The sequence below is a fragment of the Elgaria multicarinata genome, chromosome 4 (genome assembly GCF_023053635.1).
Source record: "Elgaria multicarinata webbii isolate HBS135686 ecotype San Diego chromosome 4, rElgMul1.1.pri, whole genome shotgun sequence".
NCBI classification, from domain to species: domain Eukaryota; kingdom Metazoa; phylum Chordata; class Lepidosauria; order Squamata; family Anguidae; genus Elgaria; species Elgaria multicarinata.
Window position 1 is genome coordinate 15,371,725 of NC_086174.1, and position 20,086 is coordinate 15,391,810.

General features: G+C 44.0%; 1 protein-coding gene across 2 annotated transcripts in view; it reads left to right on the forward strand.

Moving 5' to 3' along the window:
* Positions 1 to 19,566, forward strand: part of ASB3 (ankyrin repeat and SOCS box containing 3) — a 78,247-nt gene extending 58,681 nt beyond the window's left edge. For both annotated transcript variants that reach the window (XM_063123830.1, XM_063123829.1), the window contains 5 exons: positions 4,576 to 4,753; positions 6,137 to 6,334; positions 12,857 to 13,105; positions 17,131 to 17,264; positions 19,048 to 19,566. In XM_063123830.1, the coding sequence (XP_062979900.1) occupies positions 4,576 to 4,753; positions 6,137 to 6,334; positions 12,857 to 13,105; positions 17,131 to 17,264; positions 19,048 to 19,298 (1,010 nt within the window). In that variant the 3' untranslated portion in view covers positions 19,299 to 19,566. The remainder of the gene's footprint in view (positions 1 to 4,575; positions 4,754 to 6,136; positions 6,335 to 12,856; positions 13,106 to 17,130; positions 17,265 to 19,047) is intronic.
* Positions 19,567 to 20,086: the final 520 nt, after the last annotated feature.

The following is a 20,086-nucleotide window of genomic DNA, read 5'->3' on the forward strand; positions in this document are numbered from 1 at the left end:
AATCTCCCCATCAGAATGGCAGCTGTTGCTGCTGGCAGGAAGTAGTATATACACACTTGTATGAGTGCTTCTTGCCCAGGTCCTGCTCAAGTAGTTCTGCAGGGCTGCAGAAGTATCATTGTGCAGGGCATGAGCTGGATGCTGTCAGTGGCAGAGGCTGTGCCCCATTGATGTCATCACCCTGCTCCCCAGACGTTTTGCCTTTCTCCATGCTGGGAGAGGCGGGGAGTTCTGTGCCGTTCCCAGCATGGAGAAAGGGGCTTGGTTGGTGCTTGGAGGAAGGAAGTTCACAGTGTGAGCCGTCCTGAATCACTTGGCTGGCACCAGGGAGAATGGCCACTCTTCCCTGGCTTTGCTCTGTAAAGAGTGACCACTCAGCCCAGTGCCCCCACCCGAGTTCGCCCTGCTCAACTTTATCCCCACAGTTATCTCTGATCTCAGAGTTCCGATTTCAGTAAGGATTACTCCAGGGGGCAGAGCTTGGGAGTAAACTGAAGAGGCTTTGCAGGCTGGAAGTGGAGGTTCTGCGGGCTGGATTGGGCCGCTGGTTCCTCTCCCCTGCCTTTGAGTAAGAGAAAGGTGATCAAGTGATGGCACGGATGCCTTGGCTCTTAGGTTAGTTCCCCTATGCAGCTTCCGCAAATGGGGAGGATGAACAGGGACTTTTTCTCCAATTCAAAACTGTCTGGCTACACATGCAGACGGAATGCTGCTCACGGATCTCACCTTGCACCAACCATTAGCTCCCACTAATGAGGAATCATCAGCCAATCATGCCTGATCATTAGCAAGCCATCAAGCAAGCAAACAAACAAGCATAGTCAAGGCATGTCATTACAGCATGGTAAAAGTTAATTAAATTCATATTACCTTCACATTTGCACTTATTACAGTTGCTAATTTAGACACCACAGCATTTGGAAGCCTTCATGAGCTGGGTTGTGGCAGTGGGAAAGATGAATGAGAGGCAGGGTGAATGAAGGGGTGATCTGTGAATACTGGAAAGTCCCATCTGTATCCTCTTTTGAGCCTTTTGTTCTTTCCCCCTATCTATGAACCATCAGAGTTAGAGGCTACTCCTCTTCCTTCTTCCTTAACTCCTCTTCCCTCCTCCTTAATCTGGGCTTGAATTTTGCTCTTAAATCTGTTAAACAAAGACTGTGGGATATAGCCTTCTGCGACTTACGCACTCGCTCTTATGTTTCTTGCTCTCCCAGTGCATTGCACATTCATTACGTTGGGCCTCTTCAGCTGGCTGACTATCTAAAGAACCTGTCGGTGGCTAAATATCATATTGCTTTCTCCAAGGCCAGATGCAATGTTTATTCTATTGAATTACTTCGGGGCAGATATGCTGGTGTCCCCTATCAGGAACGACGGTGCCCCTGTAGGAATATGGAAGTGGAGACGATGGAGCATATCCTTCTGTCCTGTAGCTTTTATAATCAGGCCCGCCATCTTATGATCACCCCATTGTTGAGTAAACTGTCCAGAAGTTCAGACAAATTTTATGTTAAGTTTCTGTTGGAAGATAAGTCCTCAAAAGTAACTTTGACTGTTGCTAAATTTCTTACAGTGGTGGCCGGGATCAGAGCTCTCTGTGTATTAGACGAAAGTTGATAATAACTCTAACTGTATGATGTTTCATGTTTGATTCTTGTTTTTTTTATGGATCTATGGATCGCAATAAAGAAGTAATAATAAAAGTTAGAGGCTGCATTTGAATGTCACTTTGAGCCATGATGGGTTGTTAATAAGCTACTCACAGTAGCTTATTTTGAAAATCAGCTACTGCTATCCCCCACACACAATCAGACAAATAAGCTACCATGCGTAGCTTATTAAGCCACTGTGCATAATCTGAATCATCTGTCCACCTTCTGTCTGGCTACAGTCCTCCCGACCCAGCAGTGGTGCTGTTTCACCCATTAACAACATTGCAGCAGCCTGTTTTAACGTTGCACAACATCCCAATGTGAGGGGAGAGTTTAATTCAGTGCTTCCAGCATCATCCCGACAAGGGGATGGTGGTTCTAAAGCATTGGAAGTCGCATGATTGGGACCGAACGTCATTCACAGCCTCCCCTTCCGATGCATCATCAAAGTCCTGTGCAATTACACACAAAGGAGCGAAGAACCTGGATGCACCCAAAAGGGGGTGGTGCAGATAAAGCCTTGGAGGTTTGCAGGATCAGAGCCAAGCTTCATACGCAGCTTCGCCTAGCAGGGATGCACATGAGGCCCATTGAAAACCCTGCGCGCTGACAAAGCCACGTGAGCAAAGCACCTTTTTGCCAAAAAGGAGACAGAGGCTATAACTCCATGGAAGTTTGCAGGAGTGGGACAAAACTTCATGTATAGCATCCCCCTGGCAAGGATGCACACAAGGGAAAATGACAACCTTGCATAGCTGCCGCCACCCAACCGAGACAGTGTTTGACACTTGGGGAGGTTCAGAACTCACTGCCGAGGAAGGGTTATGGTGGGGTTGGGCTGCGAGCATAATCACTTGCTAGGCAGAGCATGGAAACAGAGATCTGCTGGTTGTAGGAGAGCAGTGGCAGTGGTTTTGACTGCTCTTGCCAAGTGAATCTGTAGGTAACCACAATAACCCACTGTGACTGCCACACAACGCGATAACCCATGATGGTTTAACAGAGTGGGTTGTTTTGGCCAAATAAGCCATCATCGGTTAAAAAAAGTTTGATAGACGACAAAATAACCCATGCTGGGTTAAATAAACCATCATGGCTTATTTAACTATTATGGGTTATCGTGATGTCCAAAGGCGGTCAGTGTCTAGCCAGTCAATCTTGTAGAGTTTATTGAAATTAACAGAGCTAAACATGCCTGAGTATAGGATTGTGGCCACTGACTGTAGTCTGCCTTTAGAGTGCAATACACACCTGAAATGGAAACAGCTTGGAAATTCAAACCTTATTCTGGTATCACTGCCCTCACCTTCAGTAAACGATACTGATTACCATGACTCAGCCTATTGTCTGAATAAGTTATTCCAAAATGAAAGATTACTCTCAAAGACAGCTAATCACACCCACGTATAACTCTCTCCAGAATTGTTGGTCGATTCTGAAAAATATAGCAGGGTGACTAAATACCTGCCCTTTCCTATGCAGTTGGCTCATTTTTATTGTTGCTGTTGACATATATTTCTGTAAAATGGAGGGTGTGCGTGCCCTCTGTCAGCAGTGCTGTTGAGTGGAACATTTTCCATTGATATATAATCTATGTAGAAAACAATTCCATTGCTAACAAAAAAATCAATTGTTTTGTAGCATTAACTTGTAACAATAGGGGGTTCAAATGAACCCCTTCATACCCTGAAACCAAACATGGGGGAGTTGTAGGGGCTAACTCCATTTATATCCACCTTTTTTCTATTGTAGAACTCAGGGTGGCTACATGGGATGCTCAGTTGGTCTCCTGTCCCAGCACTGAACAGACCCAGACCTGCTTAGCTTCAGCCAGGTGGCTGCCTCATGTGCCGTCAGACCGTGCCATGTGCTTCCATACCATACCATGCTCTGCACCTACTTCTAGGGTTCCTCCACACAAGGAAGAGCCCTTTGCAAGCGCATCTCCTTCACATGGCTGGCAGGCTCTTCAGTGGGGCAGGGAGAGCACGATTAGCCAGCATGATCTTGCAGCCTTCTCATGCATATATTTATTTAGCTGAAAGATCAGCCGTCGCCCAAAAATAGATCCCAGAGTGAAATACAGCCAACCAACCAACAAACTGATCAATTCTGTTTTGTTGTTTACAACACTTGGTCATTACAATATAAATATACCCGGTGTATTGCAAAAGTAAAACTGAATCAATTAAACAGAGATCGGGGAAATGATTAATGAAACAAAGCTTCAGATTTGTTGACTTGTATATAGTCATCAGACCAATCCAAAATCCAAAGCTAACGAATTTAACCTAAAGATAAAATTCTATAATACTGGTTTCCAATTAAAACATGCAAGGCTTAATGAAATAAGGGAGAAAGCTCTACCTAATTCAGTGGACTTAATACTGAGTAAATATGGATATGATTGTGCTGTAAGGTTACATTTGGCACTAAAAAATTTAAACTGATTTTGTTTTAGCTTCAAAACTAGCCTTCATGGCCTCAAACATCTCTCTCTCTCTCTCTCCCCTCCTTCTGTTTCTCTTCCTTTTCTAGATAGAAAAAAATGAAGTGTATTGGCAGTGGTATCAGACACAAAAGAAACTGTGTCATTAACTTGCAAAATTCTTAGGCAGAAGTTGTAATCTTCACCAGTAGCTTGGATAGCTTTAAAAAGAATTAGACGTATTTACGAATAGATGGCTAACTGGAAACTGCATGTTCAATAGCAGCATATATCTGATTATTAGCTATACAGGGAATATCTATTGCTTTCGTCTCTCTTTGTGAGCATTTGGAGGCATCTGGCAGGACCAGGTGAACTGTAATTGTAAGTTACAATGGGCCGTTAATGGCAGGTATGTTTGCGAGATGCACAATAACTTTTGCATTCACCCTTACCGCCTTCCTTATCGGTTTATTACAATTCTCTGATCAGGAGCAAACGTTAATTGTCAAGCCAAGGATCAGGCCACACCGCTATTTATCGCTGCGCAGCAGGGCAGAGAGACATGCGTGGAACTGTTGTTAGCCAAGGGAGCAGATCCAAACCTGTACTGTGATGACGAGGAATGGATGCTGCCTATCCACGGTGCGGCACAGATGGGGCACATCAAGTAAGTTCTGTAAGATGTGGGATCGGTTGTTGTTAAATCTTGAGTTCCGGGATGATCCAATGGAAGAATTGCAGAAGTTCACTCAGACTTTCCCCCTCATGCATTGAAATAATTTGTGAGGAGGGGGAGTGTCACAGGATCAGGCAGTTTAGCTTCACCCCCACCAGCCCTGTCTCCACCACTGGCTAAGTCTTCAGCATCCCTGTAAAAGAGCCTTACGCGTGTACAAACATACAATGCAGAGCTCCTCTTTGTGAGGGCTGGGGAAAATCCTGGGTTGATCGAGATCCCCCCCTTTCCGTGGAGGAGTTCTACACACGCACGTATCCTTCATAATTCCAAATATATGAATCCACGACCTTAATCATATTACAAGGAAGCAATCTGGTGCGATGCTAATGAATGTGCCCAGCTTCGTACAGGTTGGAATAGCCCTTAATTCGATACAGCGAAGCCTTCAGGCTAAGTTACACAGATGTCAGAGTTGGACACATTGTGCCTGCCCTGTCTGAGTGAAGCCATGTTTGCTGGCACCCCTCGGCACAGCTTCTGCCATGGTGCACCCCTATAGAGTATTTAGGCTGGGGTCTGTCCACTCCATTCCGCTGGGGCAGTAGTGTGTGTGTGTGGGGGGAGCTGCCCCTCAGACTACTCTCCTCTAGCTTGAAAGTGCATCGACTGGAAAGCTCTGAGTTGGTTAAGGAACATTTCCACCACACGACTGCAGGCTCCAAACACGTAGAAACATTAAAATTAATTAAAGTTAATTAATGCATTTTAACCACCAAATAACCTCAAGGTGTACACCATGCCAAGAATGGGTACTTTTCAGATGAACTGGATTTGGAAACTCCATCTCATGCCTGGAGCTTCCCACGCAACCCTCTGTCTCAAAGCCAGCTCATGCTTAGAGTAGATGCATTGAAATCAGTGGGTCTTAAATTAGTCGTGGCTAACTTGTCTCACTACCACAAGATGTAGTGATGGCCACCAATTTGGATGGCTTTAAAGGGGGGTTGGATAAATTCCTGGAGGTGAAGGCTATCAACTTTTGGAACAAAAAATTGATGGTTGTTTGCTGTCTCCAGTATCCGAGGCAGTAAGCCTGTGTGCACCAGTTGCTGGGGAACATGGGTGGGAGGGTGATGTTGCACCATGTCCTGCTTTGTTGGTCCCTGGCTGATGGCTGGTCGGCCACTGTGTGAACAGAGTGCTGGACTAGATGGACCCTTGGTCTGATCTAGCATCAGGGCTCTTCTTATGTTCTTACGTTGTTTTTTTAAAGTGTCAGGAATGATCTACATTAATCTGTAAGGTTCATAGGGAATTCTTAGCTCTTGTACAGAAACATGCAACTGTAACCTCTACTTTGCATATCCACAGTATATTGCGCACGCTCATACCGATTACCAACCGGCTCTGTGTCTGTGCTGACGGTAAAGTGAGTCCTGTCTACTCAGCAGTCTCTGGTGGTAAAAAAGATTGCCTAGAACTCTTGCTTAAGGAAGGTTACAGCCCAGATGCCCAAGATTATCCAGTATTTGGCTGCAGATCACCCATGTCACTGGCTTTTCCAGGAAGGTATGTATTGTTGTTTGTGGTTACCATCAGTCTAGAGCACTGTGGGAACTTGCAAAGGTGGGTGGATAGATAGTATGTGGCAATGACTGCTTTGTGGTTCAAACATTTGTCAAACTTTCAGGGAACCCTTTTTATATCAGCCTGTTTGCGGAGGAACACCCTGCCTATTGTAGCAGATTCTGGGGAGTGTTCTACAGTGGACATTCATTTCATGCAGAGCCTTAGCCAGGTCTATTAGCCTCCCTGTTGTCCCCTAGAGCCCTGTTGAGTGCTAAACCGCCTGGCGTGTTTGTAGTCAAACAAAGAAGTCGATCTCTTAGTAAATAGCTTTTTATTATGTAATTCAGGTTACAGACCATCAGCCTCCAGCACCCTAGAGCCAAGATCTCTAATTAATTTTGCACAATACTACATAGACTATCTGAAGATCTCCCTAATGGATGCACTATTGCTAGGAGTACGGTACAAAACCTAAGTGGCATTTCTAGTCCTGCCCTCAAGGAGGGTCATCTCCTAGGGACCTCATTTGATGGGCCAACCTTCTCAAAGTTGCTCCTCACTTGTGGCTAATATATGATTTTGGTGTCCATCACTCCCAACTCCTTTTTCCTTGTAATATGTTATATAGAGACGTTACTGCTTGGCTTTGAAGTAACTGATTAACTGGCATCTGGAAGAAATAATAATAATAATAATGATGAGACAGAATTCATTCTGACAAACAATACTTTGCAACCAACCAGACATAACAGTCATAGACAAAAAAGAAAAACACATATCTCATCGACATAGCAATACCCAATGACAAAAATGTTGTTGAAAAGGAAGAGGAAAAGAGAGGAAAATATACACCACTGGCCATGGAAGTCAAAGAACTATGGCAACAGGAAAAGGTCACTATTATTCCATTAGTCATATCAGTCACCGGCAACCCCACAAAAAACTGTACAGAAAACCTTCAGAAACGTGGCCAACCAAAATACATCCACACCACCATCCAGAAAACAGTCATAATTAAAACATGGTCAATTGTCAGGAAATTCCTGACTCTGTAAAAGACAGCATGACTTGGCAATGCCTGTCATGTCCGTCTAGAAAAACCGCCATGAGCGAGAGAAAGATAATAATAATATTTCTTACCTGGATCAAGGCAATATTGAATACAAAAATACTATAAAATACACAAAAAATTCTTCTCTTCTACTAGCTCCCTTCTCTGTCTCCTGAAACTTTGCTAACTCTCCCACTGTTTCTCCCTCAGTGGGTTTGATTTTCACCCGGATGCCCAAGAGAGAATGAATCAGGGCCAAGTGTACATCCTCCTCCTCCTCCTCTCCATGTTATCCTCACAACAACATCCCTGTGAAGTGGGTTGGGCTGAGAGTCTGTGACTGGCCCAAAGTCACTCAGTGGGTTTCCACGGCCGAGTGGGGACTAGAACCCGGATCTCCCAATCAGACACTTTAGCCACAATGGATATGGGAAATCCATTGTCAGATCTCTCAGTGGTTTTGATTTTCACCCGGATGCCCAAGAGAGAATGAATCCGGGCCCAAATGCTGGAAGCTTCCCCCTCTTCTTGCACCTTTTATCTGTCTTAAATGCCCCCTGCCAAATAGGGAAGGGACAGTAGCTCAATAGTACAGCATATACTTTACATGCAGAAGGTCCTTGGTCCTTCAGTACCTTGGTATCTCCAGTATATAAAAAAGATCCCAATAGCAGGTGATGGACTCTTATCTTCAGACTCTGGCAAGCTGGATAATCAGAGGAGACAATACTGGACTAGATAGATAGTTTGACCTGGAAGAAGGCACCTTTCTATGTTCCATACTGCTATACAATTGGTGTCCCTGTATTTTCTCCTCTCAACAGTTAATAGCATCTTCTGGTGGGGGTATCTGCAATCATAGGCTAAAGGGCAGGGATAGACAGGCCAGTCCATTACTAATACATATCAGTTTCACATGTATTCATAAGTCCCTTCTGTCCCGTGTCCACATCAATCTGCGATTATAAAAACTCCGTAGAAGTTCACATTGTTTTTATAAATGTAATTTTTCAGAAAATGCACATTTGGGTTACCTTTTTTTTAAAAGTTGAGAACTCTATTGCAAAGTTCGGAAGAGTGGGCAAGCTGAAGGGATAACTGCATTCCCATTCGCGGAAAGGCAAATCAGATTGGTGTAAAATCCTTGTGAATCCCAAGTTGAGGATTAACCCCCACCCCACCCCGGTGCCATGGCTGCCACTGCTCTTAGTGAAAGGAAAAGTAGGGTGACCATATGAAAAGGAGGACAGGGCTCCTGTATCTTTAACAGTCGCATAGAAAAGGGAATTTCAGCAGGGGTTATTTGTATATATGGAGAACCTGGTGAAATTCCCTCTTCATCACAACAGTTAAAGCTGCAGGAGCTATACTAGAATGATCAGATTAAAAGAAGGCAGGGCACCTGCAGCTTTCTGTTGTGATGAAGAGGAAATTTCACCAGGCTCCCCATATATACAAATGACACCTGCAGAAATTTCCTTTTCTATGCAACTGTTAAAGATACAGGAGGCCTGTCCTCCTTTTCATATGGTCACCCTAGTAAAATATAAATGATGGAAGCTTAAACCGCAAAATAAAAGTACAGTTCTTAATTGGGATTTAGGTTAGGGTTTATGTCAATGATGTGGGAGAGAGTTAAAATTTCCAGAAAACCTTCCACTGGTATATTTGTTTCATAGGATTCCCCCCCCCAGTTTTTACAAATACATTGTTTCATAACATGAATTAGTAACACAGTGAATGAACACAATGCAAGTGAAACTGAGTCAAATCTAAAAATCAAAGCGTAATTAACTTTTTTCCCTGGGTGACTCTCTCAGAAGCCCATATATTTACGTGCATGGAGCTGGGGGCATGCTGAAATTACTGTGTTAACTGTTTTCAGTGCTTTCATTCCCCCCTCACCCGTCCTTAAAATTTAAATAATGCAAAGGAAATGGATGCTATTGACTTGTCGTGTCTTAAAATATTTACAAGTATTCCAATAAAAAAACCCAAAACCGATTTCAATGTAAAGTGTGGAATCAGTTTGAATGGAACATGCAAACCACACTCTAATGGCACTCCTAATCAAATGTTTCTGTTCATCTACTTTTGGTTATTGGAAAAAGATTTTTAGCAATAGTTATAGAGTACATAGGTTGTGCTCTAAGTATTTCTAAATATAAGTCAAATTAACATGCTAGATCAGAGCTCAGTTGATTTAGAGCAGTGAGAAAACTTCCAGAAAATTTGCCTATTCAGATGTTTCCAGAAAACCTATATCACTGGTTTCTTATCTCTTAATCCTAGCAAAAATAAAAAATAAAATTCAGGATAAATTGGCATTCAAACCAGTGCTCAGGGAGCAAACTTTATTTGAATTGGACCTTTTGTTCTTTGGTGCTGGTATTTCTCCTCCTGGGGCTTTCTTTTAAGAAGAGTAATTGCTTTATTTCTCTTAAAACACTAAGGCCCCAATCCTATATACACTTACCTGGGAGTAAGTCCATTTTATTTTATTTATTGCACAAATTTGCATACCACTTTCAGATAAATTATCCAAGTGGTTAACATTAAATAACAATAAAATAATTAGTGCTCAACAATAAAACTAACTACACTGACTGGATCATAGGGAAAACCTGCATAAAGGTTAAAACTGTAGGTGCCCATTTGATTTAAATCAGTAGATTTATGGGATGCTGATTAACATAGGTCCCAATCAAACTGGGTTCAATGGTACTAAAATGATTTAAATCACAAATGGATTAGTTTTAACAGTTTATTGTAGGATGACCATATGGAAAGGAGAACATGGCTCCTTTATCTTTAACAGTTGTATTGGAAGGGGAATTTCAGCAGGTGTCATGGTTATGCATGAAGTACCTCCTGAAATTCCCTCTTCATCACAACAGTTAATGCTGCACGAGCTATACTAGAGTGACTAGATACAAAAGAGGGCAGGGCTCCTGCAGCTTTAACTGTTGTGATGAAGAGGGAATTTCACCAGGTGCTGCATGCATACAAGTGACACCTGCCAAATTCCCTTTTCATATACAACTGTTAAAGATACAGGAGCCCTGTCCTCCTTTCCATATGGTCATCCTATTTATTGTGTACACAAAGATGATATATAGAAGTAGAAAGAACAAATAAAGAAAGCTCACGTCCCTTCAGTTTACAAAGCAGTTGTCCACCTGGTTGTTTGTGTGGGTTTCCAAGACATGCGGAACCTGTCTCCCAGGACCAAAGCAAGTTCTCCAGGTTGGCTGTGGAATTCCCCCTGGAGTAAGACCGAATCGGTTCCTTTTTTTCTTAAGATAGTTCTCAAAACATGCTGGCCTGGGAAATTAATTACCTTTCCTGGGAGAGAAAGAGGCCCTGACATTTGTGAAAAAGAGGGCGAACCTCCCAGCTTATGGGTGAGATAATGCCCTACACCCTTATCTCAGAGAGCAAAGTAATGAGAGCTTCGGCTATTGGGCAGTATAAAAATGTAATAAATAAATAAATAAAATATGGAGCTGCATTGCCAGGCACCAGCTAAGCTATGCAAGAGGCTCACTAAGAAAGCTGCCCTTCAAGGGACCTACCTTGGCTAGCTAAAGCCTGCTAAAAGACGCTCACTGTGTTAGAAGTCACCAATTTCTACGCCCTTAGCATGTTATACAGAACATGACTGAGAACTCACTAAACCTCCTTGCCAGTTCTTCTGGTACCAAATCCACCACACCCTCTAATGTCTATGGGGAGTGTGTTCCAGAGGGCGGGTGCTGCAACCCTAAATGCTGTACTACAAGTATTCCTGAGTCAAACCTTAGGAGCAGGTAGCACCGTCGGAAGTGCGCCTTCCAAGGATTGCAAAGGCTGGGCGGGAACGTAAGGCGATCCCTAAAACAACCTGGTTTTGACAGAACTGTCAACTTGGCCTGATAGCTTATTGGCAGCCAGCGCAGTTCTTTTGACGGAGTAGTAATATGTGGGCAAAAAGAGGCCCCAGCTGCTGCTTCCAGACCAAGCCTATGGGTAGCCTAACATAGAGCTTATTGCAATAATCCAAACTTGAGGTTACTATTGCCTGAACCACCATGGCTAAGCTATCACGCTCCAGGAGAGTCCGTATCTGGTGTACCAGTCAAAACTGATAAAAGGCACTCCTAGTCACTTGAGCCTCTAGTGACAATGATGGAGCTAGGCGCACCCCCAATCTACATACCTGTTTCTTTAGAGGGAGTGTACCATTTCCCAGGCCTGCGACCCACTGACCTAGTGCTTCCGACTTCGCAGGAATCAGACGTAGTTTATACTCCGTTGAAGTCAATGGGGCTTACTTCAGAGTAGACAGGCATAGGGTTGTGTTATAAATCAAATCAAATTTTATTAAGGCAACCCAGCATGGGTTTTAGCCATGTCTGCATGATGTGCACTAGTTCTGGGTCATATACAGGCACGAAAGAACCTTGTCAGAATCTCCTTGGGGAAGCTTTCTTCTTTGAAGCAGAAGCTTGTCAAACACACATTCAGTCTAATTTTCTTGCTTTCAAAGGGTCTTATCAACAATCTCTGTCTCCTGGGAACTTGACATGATTCTGTAATTGAGTCAAGTATATTCTTAATTAGCATAGTTCTCCTGTTTTCACTGTCTTCTTCTGCCTGAAATGGCTGTTCATATACTCTCATAATAACAAAAGAAAAGGGAATGGCATTGACAAGGGTGACCATATGGAAAGGAGGACTGGGCTCCTGTATCTTTAAAGCATTGAAAAGGGAATTTCAGCAGGTGTCATTTGTATGCATGCAGCACCTGGTGAAATTCCTTCTTCATCACAACAGTTAAAGCTGCAAGAGCCCTGCCCTCTTGACCAGATACAAAAGAGGCCATAGTTTGGTTCTGGCTCACGAAAGTTTCTTGCCTCTTGATTAATTTTATATCCAGCCTGCTCTACAGAGTAGCTGAGTGCAATATTAATTACAAAAGGATTGCTTTCCTAATTATGCCTAACGTAGGTTCATCCCAATCTCTTTGCAGTTTAGACCATTCTCCATATTAGTGAAAACAGCTAATGTCTGGGGAGGTTAGTATGGCTGGTCACACGTGCATTCTATAGGCAGATTCAGAAAATACTGTAAAACATCAATGATTGATCAGGGTGACAGTATAGGAAAGCAAAGTTGTGTAAATTCCAGGGACTCCACAATTTGAAAATCAGTAAAGGTGAGTTTGTCCAGCGCTATGGATCTTCCCCTGAAACATGTGATTGTACGGGAGTATTCTGTGTATTCCAGAAGGCACTCTCCGTTCACGTGGGATGACAGTGAGGGCCAACAGGCCCAGCCACTGTGCCCATATGAACTCCACCTGGATCCCAGTGCCAGAATTCTCTGAACGAGCAAAGGGTTCTTTAGCAGGCTGGTTGGTGGTGCAGTCTGGGGTTCCTGAAAAGCTCTGAAAAGCATTGACACGTGCCTGTTGCTTACCTTTATTGCAGCTATGAATTAATTCCCATCCTTCTGAAGTATGGGATCACGCTTCTTGAATCGGATTTAGGCGTCTGCCTGCACTATGGAAATTTCTCTTTATTTCAGTACTTCTTGAAGCGGGGCTGCAAGCTCCCATGCCAACTGCATCTGATAGACTTTTTAAAGAACGTGATTGATGCAGGAGACAAGTACAAAGAGTGGCTGCCGTCTCTCCTGCTGGCCGGGTTTAATCCAGTAAATCTCCTCTGCGAGTCGTGGTAAGCAAGATAACGTTCATCTGCACATATACGAGAGCACATGTGAGTGCAACATGTGCATATACACACGTGCCATATGAGCCTTCTTCAGGAAAACAGTATGAATGTGTCCAAAGGCTCTCAAACACGAGCAGGGAGTCCAGGTCCCTAGATGCAAATATGCGATAGGTGTTAGTCCAAAGGGGATCTTACACAGGTGTGGATGTCCACCATTGGGACTTCCTCCATGGGGATGCAAACCCTGCTCGATTTGGGTTCACATGCCCGTGGAGGGAGCCTTATCCAGATGTGTGTAGGGTCTCCTCCAGACTGATGGTCTCTGTGTGCTGGTTGTGGGGAGGGGCTGGCCAGTGCATGTGGTGGCATCCAGCATCCTGAACACCTGAAGCGGGAGACTCTCTCTCATTTCTTTACCATCTAGTTGTTATGCACTTGAGAATGTTCTGTATCTTTGCTAATGTGGCAATGAAGGCTTTCTCAAAACTCCCCACTTGCGATCCAGCACTTCGTGTAGGACGAGCACTGGAAGGGATCTCAGGTTTCTTAGGTGAAGAGTTTGCAGGGAGCGGAAATGTATAGTACCCTATTTTTTCGATTCTAAGACGCACTTTTCCCCCCATATAAACATCTCTAAAAATGGGGTGCGTCTTAGACTCGCGGGTGTGTCTTAGGTTTTTTTCCCCTGTTGGTGGTACTGAAATTAGTGTGCGTCTTACAATCGATGGCGTCTTACAGTCGAAGAAATACAGTAACTTGTACCTCCTTCTCCACTCTGGGAAATGTGCCAGAGCAAGGCAAGAGAAGGGAAAGGTCAGGAGTATTTTTCTCCTGCAGAACGTAAACATGGGTAATTTGGCCAGTATATATATTTTAAAATGGACATTATGTATGATTAAATTATGGGGTCAAGCCCTGAAAAGGTGTGGGGGGAAGTGCTTGGTTGAAGCTTTCTTTTTGATGGGAGAGAAGACATTACAGTTCATCGTTTAGGGTGAGGGGGAAGGAGAGTGCAGGGTGGGAGCTGACTGTACATGTGTGAGAAAGAGAGACAGACGGACAGACAGGGAAGCTGCGATGTGGGCTTTCGAACATGTGCCATGATGTGCGGTCCTGAATGTCTAAGCGATGTGACGAATGGTGGTTAGAACCAAGTATGCAGGGCTGAGGATACTCTGTGCTTTTCCCTCCTCCGCTCGTAAACCGCACTTTATAACCAGAACACCAGAAGGCACAGGGCTGGCATTGGAAGCTCCTTGTGGGTTAGGAATGGAATCCGCGCTGCTCCGACTTTGCTATTCTGCATTGACAAGCGATTCATATCAGAATTGCAAATATCACGAACCAGGATCCTGCTGTTCTAGGACTCTTGAATCCCAGAGTACCAATCCTATGCTACCATCTGCCTTAAAGCACCTAGGGGTGTTACATTCCCTTTGTCTGGGCAATTTGACGCTAAGGGACATTAACAGGCTACTCCTGGGTACTTCCTTCCTATCTCCCATGCCAGCATCTTGGTTGCTTTTCTGAGGTGGCCTGCCATGTCCTCTTTTCTGGGCTTCAGATCCTGTCCGGGTCAACCTCCTCTCCCTCCAGGTTCCTGCAGCCTGACTGTGCTAGCACTTACAACTTGGTGCCTGATACAGGTTAATGCAAATTCTGTGATCCAAAGAAATAACCCAGGTTAGAAGGTTTGTGGGGGTGGGCCAAGACTGCATGCAATCTCCCCAAACTCTTCCCCACGTGAATTTCCCCTTTCTTTCCTTTTGAGTGTCAACCAGGGTGCAGCATTACATCAGCACCGAGATTAATTCTAACCATGATTTGCGAACCAGTGAACCACCATGGCTTAAAACTAACCATGGTTGCCATGAATCTCAGTACAGGTGTAATGTTACGCTGTGGTTCACACTGAAAAGGGAAATGGGGGGAATTCACTTGGGAGGGATGGGGAGTCAATGAATAAAGCCAAACAGCATTCACAATGACTTAACCATGGTTATGAGATTGAGGGAAATGATGAATAGCGTGCCCTGGTTAGCATTTAACCGTGGTTAAGGTCAGTCTGAGCTTTGTAAGACCCACAGTGGGGATTTTTGTGGGAGAGCAGAAGTGATGGGGGAGGGAGTGGGCGATTGTGCCGCCCAGTCCCTTAACCATGGTTTTGGGAGCATTATGTCTGCTCTAGCTCCCAAGTCTTTGAAACAGAATCAGGCTTGGAATAAAAGCCAACAATTATTGGCCGACAGTGAAGTTGGAAGAGAAGTGGCAGCAGAACATGCTTACAGGAAGAATGTAGCGCTGATCTTTCACAATATTGTGTTCGGTGTCAAATTCCAACAGCGTCGACTCATCACTGAGGGCAGGAGGTCTGACTCCTTCAAGTGAAAGGGGGGAAACAGCCCAATGCTGAATCTCTAAAGCTTTCAACATGAAAAAACAACATGTGTGCCCCTCCCTCCGCTCCTGTGGGGAAGGGGGCGCAGAATACTTTTTCTTTGCTTTGAAAGGGCAGAAATCACCTTGTTGTAGAACACGCCAGGCTCACAGTCAGGTTAAAATAATAAAAAGAGCCATGCATTCCGAAGCCAAATATCACCAAAGGTCACTGGATGCAGGCAGCAGCCTGAAATGGCTGTTTTAACTACTTCGATCCCTAGCAAGGTTTGCACCTTGGAGGCAATTAGCTACTTCCTTAAAGCAAATGAAATAAATCCTTTAATTATGGCGCTTGAATGAGCTTAGGGTTTCCAGCTGGCAGCCTGCTTTCTGCGTGTAATGTTGGTGTGTGTGTGTGCGTGCGTGCAAGCATTGCTGAGTTTGTCAAGCGGAGGCGAACCACCCCGCAAGCACAGCTCAAAGCCATTCAGATAAACGGAATGGTGTTGTAGCTGAGGGATGTCTTCTGCTGGGCACTTCACGGCACTGGCGGCCTTTGACAACATTAGGACCTTGGCTCAAGCGGCTTCTGTCTCTCAATCCAGGCATGTTCTCTTGATGTTGTTCTGAAAGGTTTAGAGGACACACCAGTCACGAAGTTAGACAAGCAATCACCCAACAGTAACCACAAGCTCCTGACTCCATCCAGATACAATCCAGTGTCCAAACTATATAATCAACGCCATTATGATGCATCGCATGCCGCATTGATTGCTTCCATTCGTACTCTCTGTTGGTGCAAGGAAGGGGGATGAGGAAACATTCTGGTTTCCTTGAAGAGGACAGGTTGTCTTCTTCAAATGAATGCAGCCACCTTTAGCCAGAAGGCTCCAATGTCTATTTTTTATTGATTTATTACATATTTATACTGCCCAACGGCCAAGGCTCTCTGGGCAGTTTACAATTAAAACCATAATATACAAAAATCAGGATTTAAAACTTTGAAAATGTCATATAAAACCGGAATAAGTTATAGTCCAGAGAAAGCTTGCCTGAAAAGATACATTTTCAGGATGTTACATTTTCTGCCTCCCGAACTGCACGAGGGAGGGTTTTTCCAGAGGGTGGGGTTTCCGCTGCAGAGAAGACCCGCTGTTGAGGTTCGTCATGACCATAGTCTGTTCATCTTGGAATGGCGAGCAGGGCCTCCTCTGATGATCTGGGTGTATATAAGGGAAGGCGGTCTGCTAGGTATCCCGGTCCCAAGTTGTTTAGGGCTTTATAGGATAATAACCATGTTCATGGCTCTGTAGCTAACAGGCACCCAGTGCAGTTCTTTTAACACCTCTAGAGTAGAGATGGGGAACTGTTCCTGCCTGGGACACCCCTCCCAGGGGCAGATGACCTCAGGGGATGAGCCCCTGCATCCTGAAACTGCACCCCTGATGTCATCAGACTCTTTTCTCTGTGCAGAGGAGATGGCTGTTTGTATTGCTGAGCATTGGGTGCGGCCTGGGAGATTTGGCTGAAAGATGGGGAGTGGCCCAAGGTTATCCAGTCAGGTTATTTCATCTGTGATCTCCCTGGCCAAAGTCCAAAACTAATCCCTGCACTGGCTCCCATAATAACTGGATTTTGTTCCATGCTAGGATTTCCTCTGTAAGCAGTGATGCCCTTAACTTCCTTCTGGAGTTTGCTAACTGGAAGAGGCTTCCTCAGGATGTGGAGCAGATCCTTGCCAACCACAAAGAAACCTCTATGTGGGTGCCCTCTAGTCACTTTGGTAAGTGAACAAACAGCTAATTCATTTCTATACGTTCCATTTGTTTTCCATAGCATAAATGGGACATAGCTTTTTAGGTCCATTTTATTTATTTATTATAGCACTTTTATCCCACCGTCTAGCCAAAAAAGGCTCTCAACGTGGCTTACAAAAATAATTCTAAAGACAGTCCCTGCCCACAGGCTTATAATCTAAAAAACACAACACAAAAGAAAAGGGGAGGAGGAAAAAAAGAGCAAATTTAGGTACTAGATACTTAGTTGCAAAGTTCAGAAGTTCATGGACACAGTGGAAGGGCTGCCGCAAGCCACATTGGCTTAGTGGTAGAGCGAACGTGTTGCTTGTTGAAGGTTTCCAATTCAATCCCTGATGCTCCAGTTTTAAAAGAGGGTAGCCAGGGCTAACAAAGACAAGACCTTGGTGAGTTATTGCCAGCTGGGCTTAAATGGTTGGTGGGCAGCGCATGCTAGTTTCGGATCAGAGGCATCCGGGCAACGTGGCTTTTGCAATTAGGCTTCTGAAATCAACGCGCTGATGTGTTTTTATAAATGATCTTGTGGCACTGCTTGATCCTGCTCTGGAGATAAAGGTCATCCAATTACTCCTGGCAATGGTGATGCTCTGGAACACCCACCGGGCAGAGAGAATAGTGCAGATACCGTAAGCAATCATCAGTTGCTAACTAGAGACCCAGGAGAACGAAATACTTTTTTTTTAATAATGTAAAGGTTAGGCTAGAGACGCTGATCAGAAAGCATTCCTTCTCTCCTGCGCAGAAAGCCAAAGATACATACTGAGATAGCTCAGCCTGAGTATTTGTTTAATTAATCTCTCTTTGTGGTCTCCATCAGTTCACCTATTAGATTTTTTTTTCTTATTATTTTTCTCTGTTGCCTGTTTAAAAATATGTAGCGTTAAAAAGAAGAAAATAATTACATATTCATGCTTTTTAACAGAGGGTGAGGAGATATTCGTCGTGTGTTGTATACTTCTTTCATTTTTTACTAGAATCCCTGTGATCCAGCAGTGTGTGGCTTACAGTTGCAAAACAAGAGTGTGGATTCAGGATCTCTGAACACAGCTGAGATATGTCTTGACTGTCAAGTGGATTCAGGACAAAAAAAGAAGAGAAATTCCTTCTTAGCAGAGGGCAAAAGGAATTTATTGCATCTGCAGTGGCGGTGTCCGCTAGACTAGATCCTTTGTAAGGGGATTAGATCAACTCACAGAGGAAGAGTTGTTTACTCGTGGCTATTGGGGGAGATGGCAATAGAACCTCCATGTTCAAAGGCAGTATATCTCTGAATGCATCTGCCCTGGTTTGTCCGTTTGTTGCTTCCTTTCAATCTTAGTTTTGTTTGGTTTTGAAATCTTGTTTATTATATATTGCATTATTTTAACATTGTATGTAAACTGCTTTGAAAACTTAGGTGGCGGGAAAATTGGGGAAGAAATCTTTTAAATTAGTCAGTAATGAATAAAGACCATTTCCTACTTCTGCCAAAGAGGGAATGTTGTGAATACGTACTTGTATGTGTCGAACAGAAGGCCATATTCACCCTGCAGGAAACAATGGGGCATGTGGGGGGTGATAGGGGAGAATCTCTTGACTTCATGAAGAAGAGGTTCACTGAAAGGACCCTGGAGCCTGTGGGTACAGGGGAGAGAGTGAAGGAAACTTGGCTGCCTCTTGTCATGGTTATTTTCTCTGTTGGCCTTTCTCTGTTCTGGCTGGAAGGAGCTTGAAAGACTCCTGATTATTTCCATTCCTCTTTTGCCATAGAATGCATCCCTTCCTTGTCTCACCTTTGCCGCCTGGAGATCCGGTCACTTTTACCGAGCAGTCACCTGCGATCAGACGAATTCGTCCACCATTTGCCCTTACCCACTTGCCTGCAGAACTTCTTGCTGTACTCGGATGTATTAAGAACCTACGCCATTTCGGAATCTTCGCTTAGGCTGGGAGAAGAGTATGAAAGAAATGCCATGCCGTCTCTTCCCAGTCCAGAAAATACAGAGAGAACAGAAACCTAAGAGCTGGTGCAGGATCATCAAAGCACTTGAGGTTTCAGGCTGTCATAAAGATCAAGTGGCAGCGCTGGGTGGAAGTTACCACGATGGTTGACGTCTCTACTCTTGCTCATTGTCAGAGATCCTCCCTTCAAAGACTTTTTGCGTGGATGTCTTCAGATTAGCTTTTAAACGTGTTTCCCCTTAGCTCCATATTCAAATGAACGAAAAAATTGTATAGGAATAAATATAGTCAGTGATTACTCCAAAATAAAGACCAATTTTCTATGAATATAGTCAGTGATCACTCCAAAATAAAGACCAGTTTTCTATAAATGTATCATACTGTTGCCTTCCTTCACAATCATAACCGGCATTGATGTGGACGTCTTTGCTACTGCCTGCATTCTTTAGTGTCAAGCAATGTGTGATCTCCAGTTAAAGTATCTTGGATATTCCGACTTGGACCCTAGAGAGCGGCTTCCAGTCAGAGGAGACAGTATTGGGTTACAGTGGTGGCCAAAATTGTGGACACTTTTTGAATTTTTCATGTTTTGCAACTTTGCAACTTTGCATGCTTATAGAAAATGTTCTGTTTCACGAAATTCAAATGTTTATATATCAATTGAAAGAGAATTTAATGCTGAATTCAATACAAAAAAACCAGAATGCAAGTATCTGCAGTACAAAAGAGTTATGCTTACATTAGTCTAAAACAAACAGATGTGATTGAGTGAAGAAGCGGATTGGAATTGCAAACCCTACTGGCCAATCACAGTCCTTGTTCGGGGACCAATCTCATGGCAGTAGCT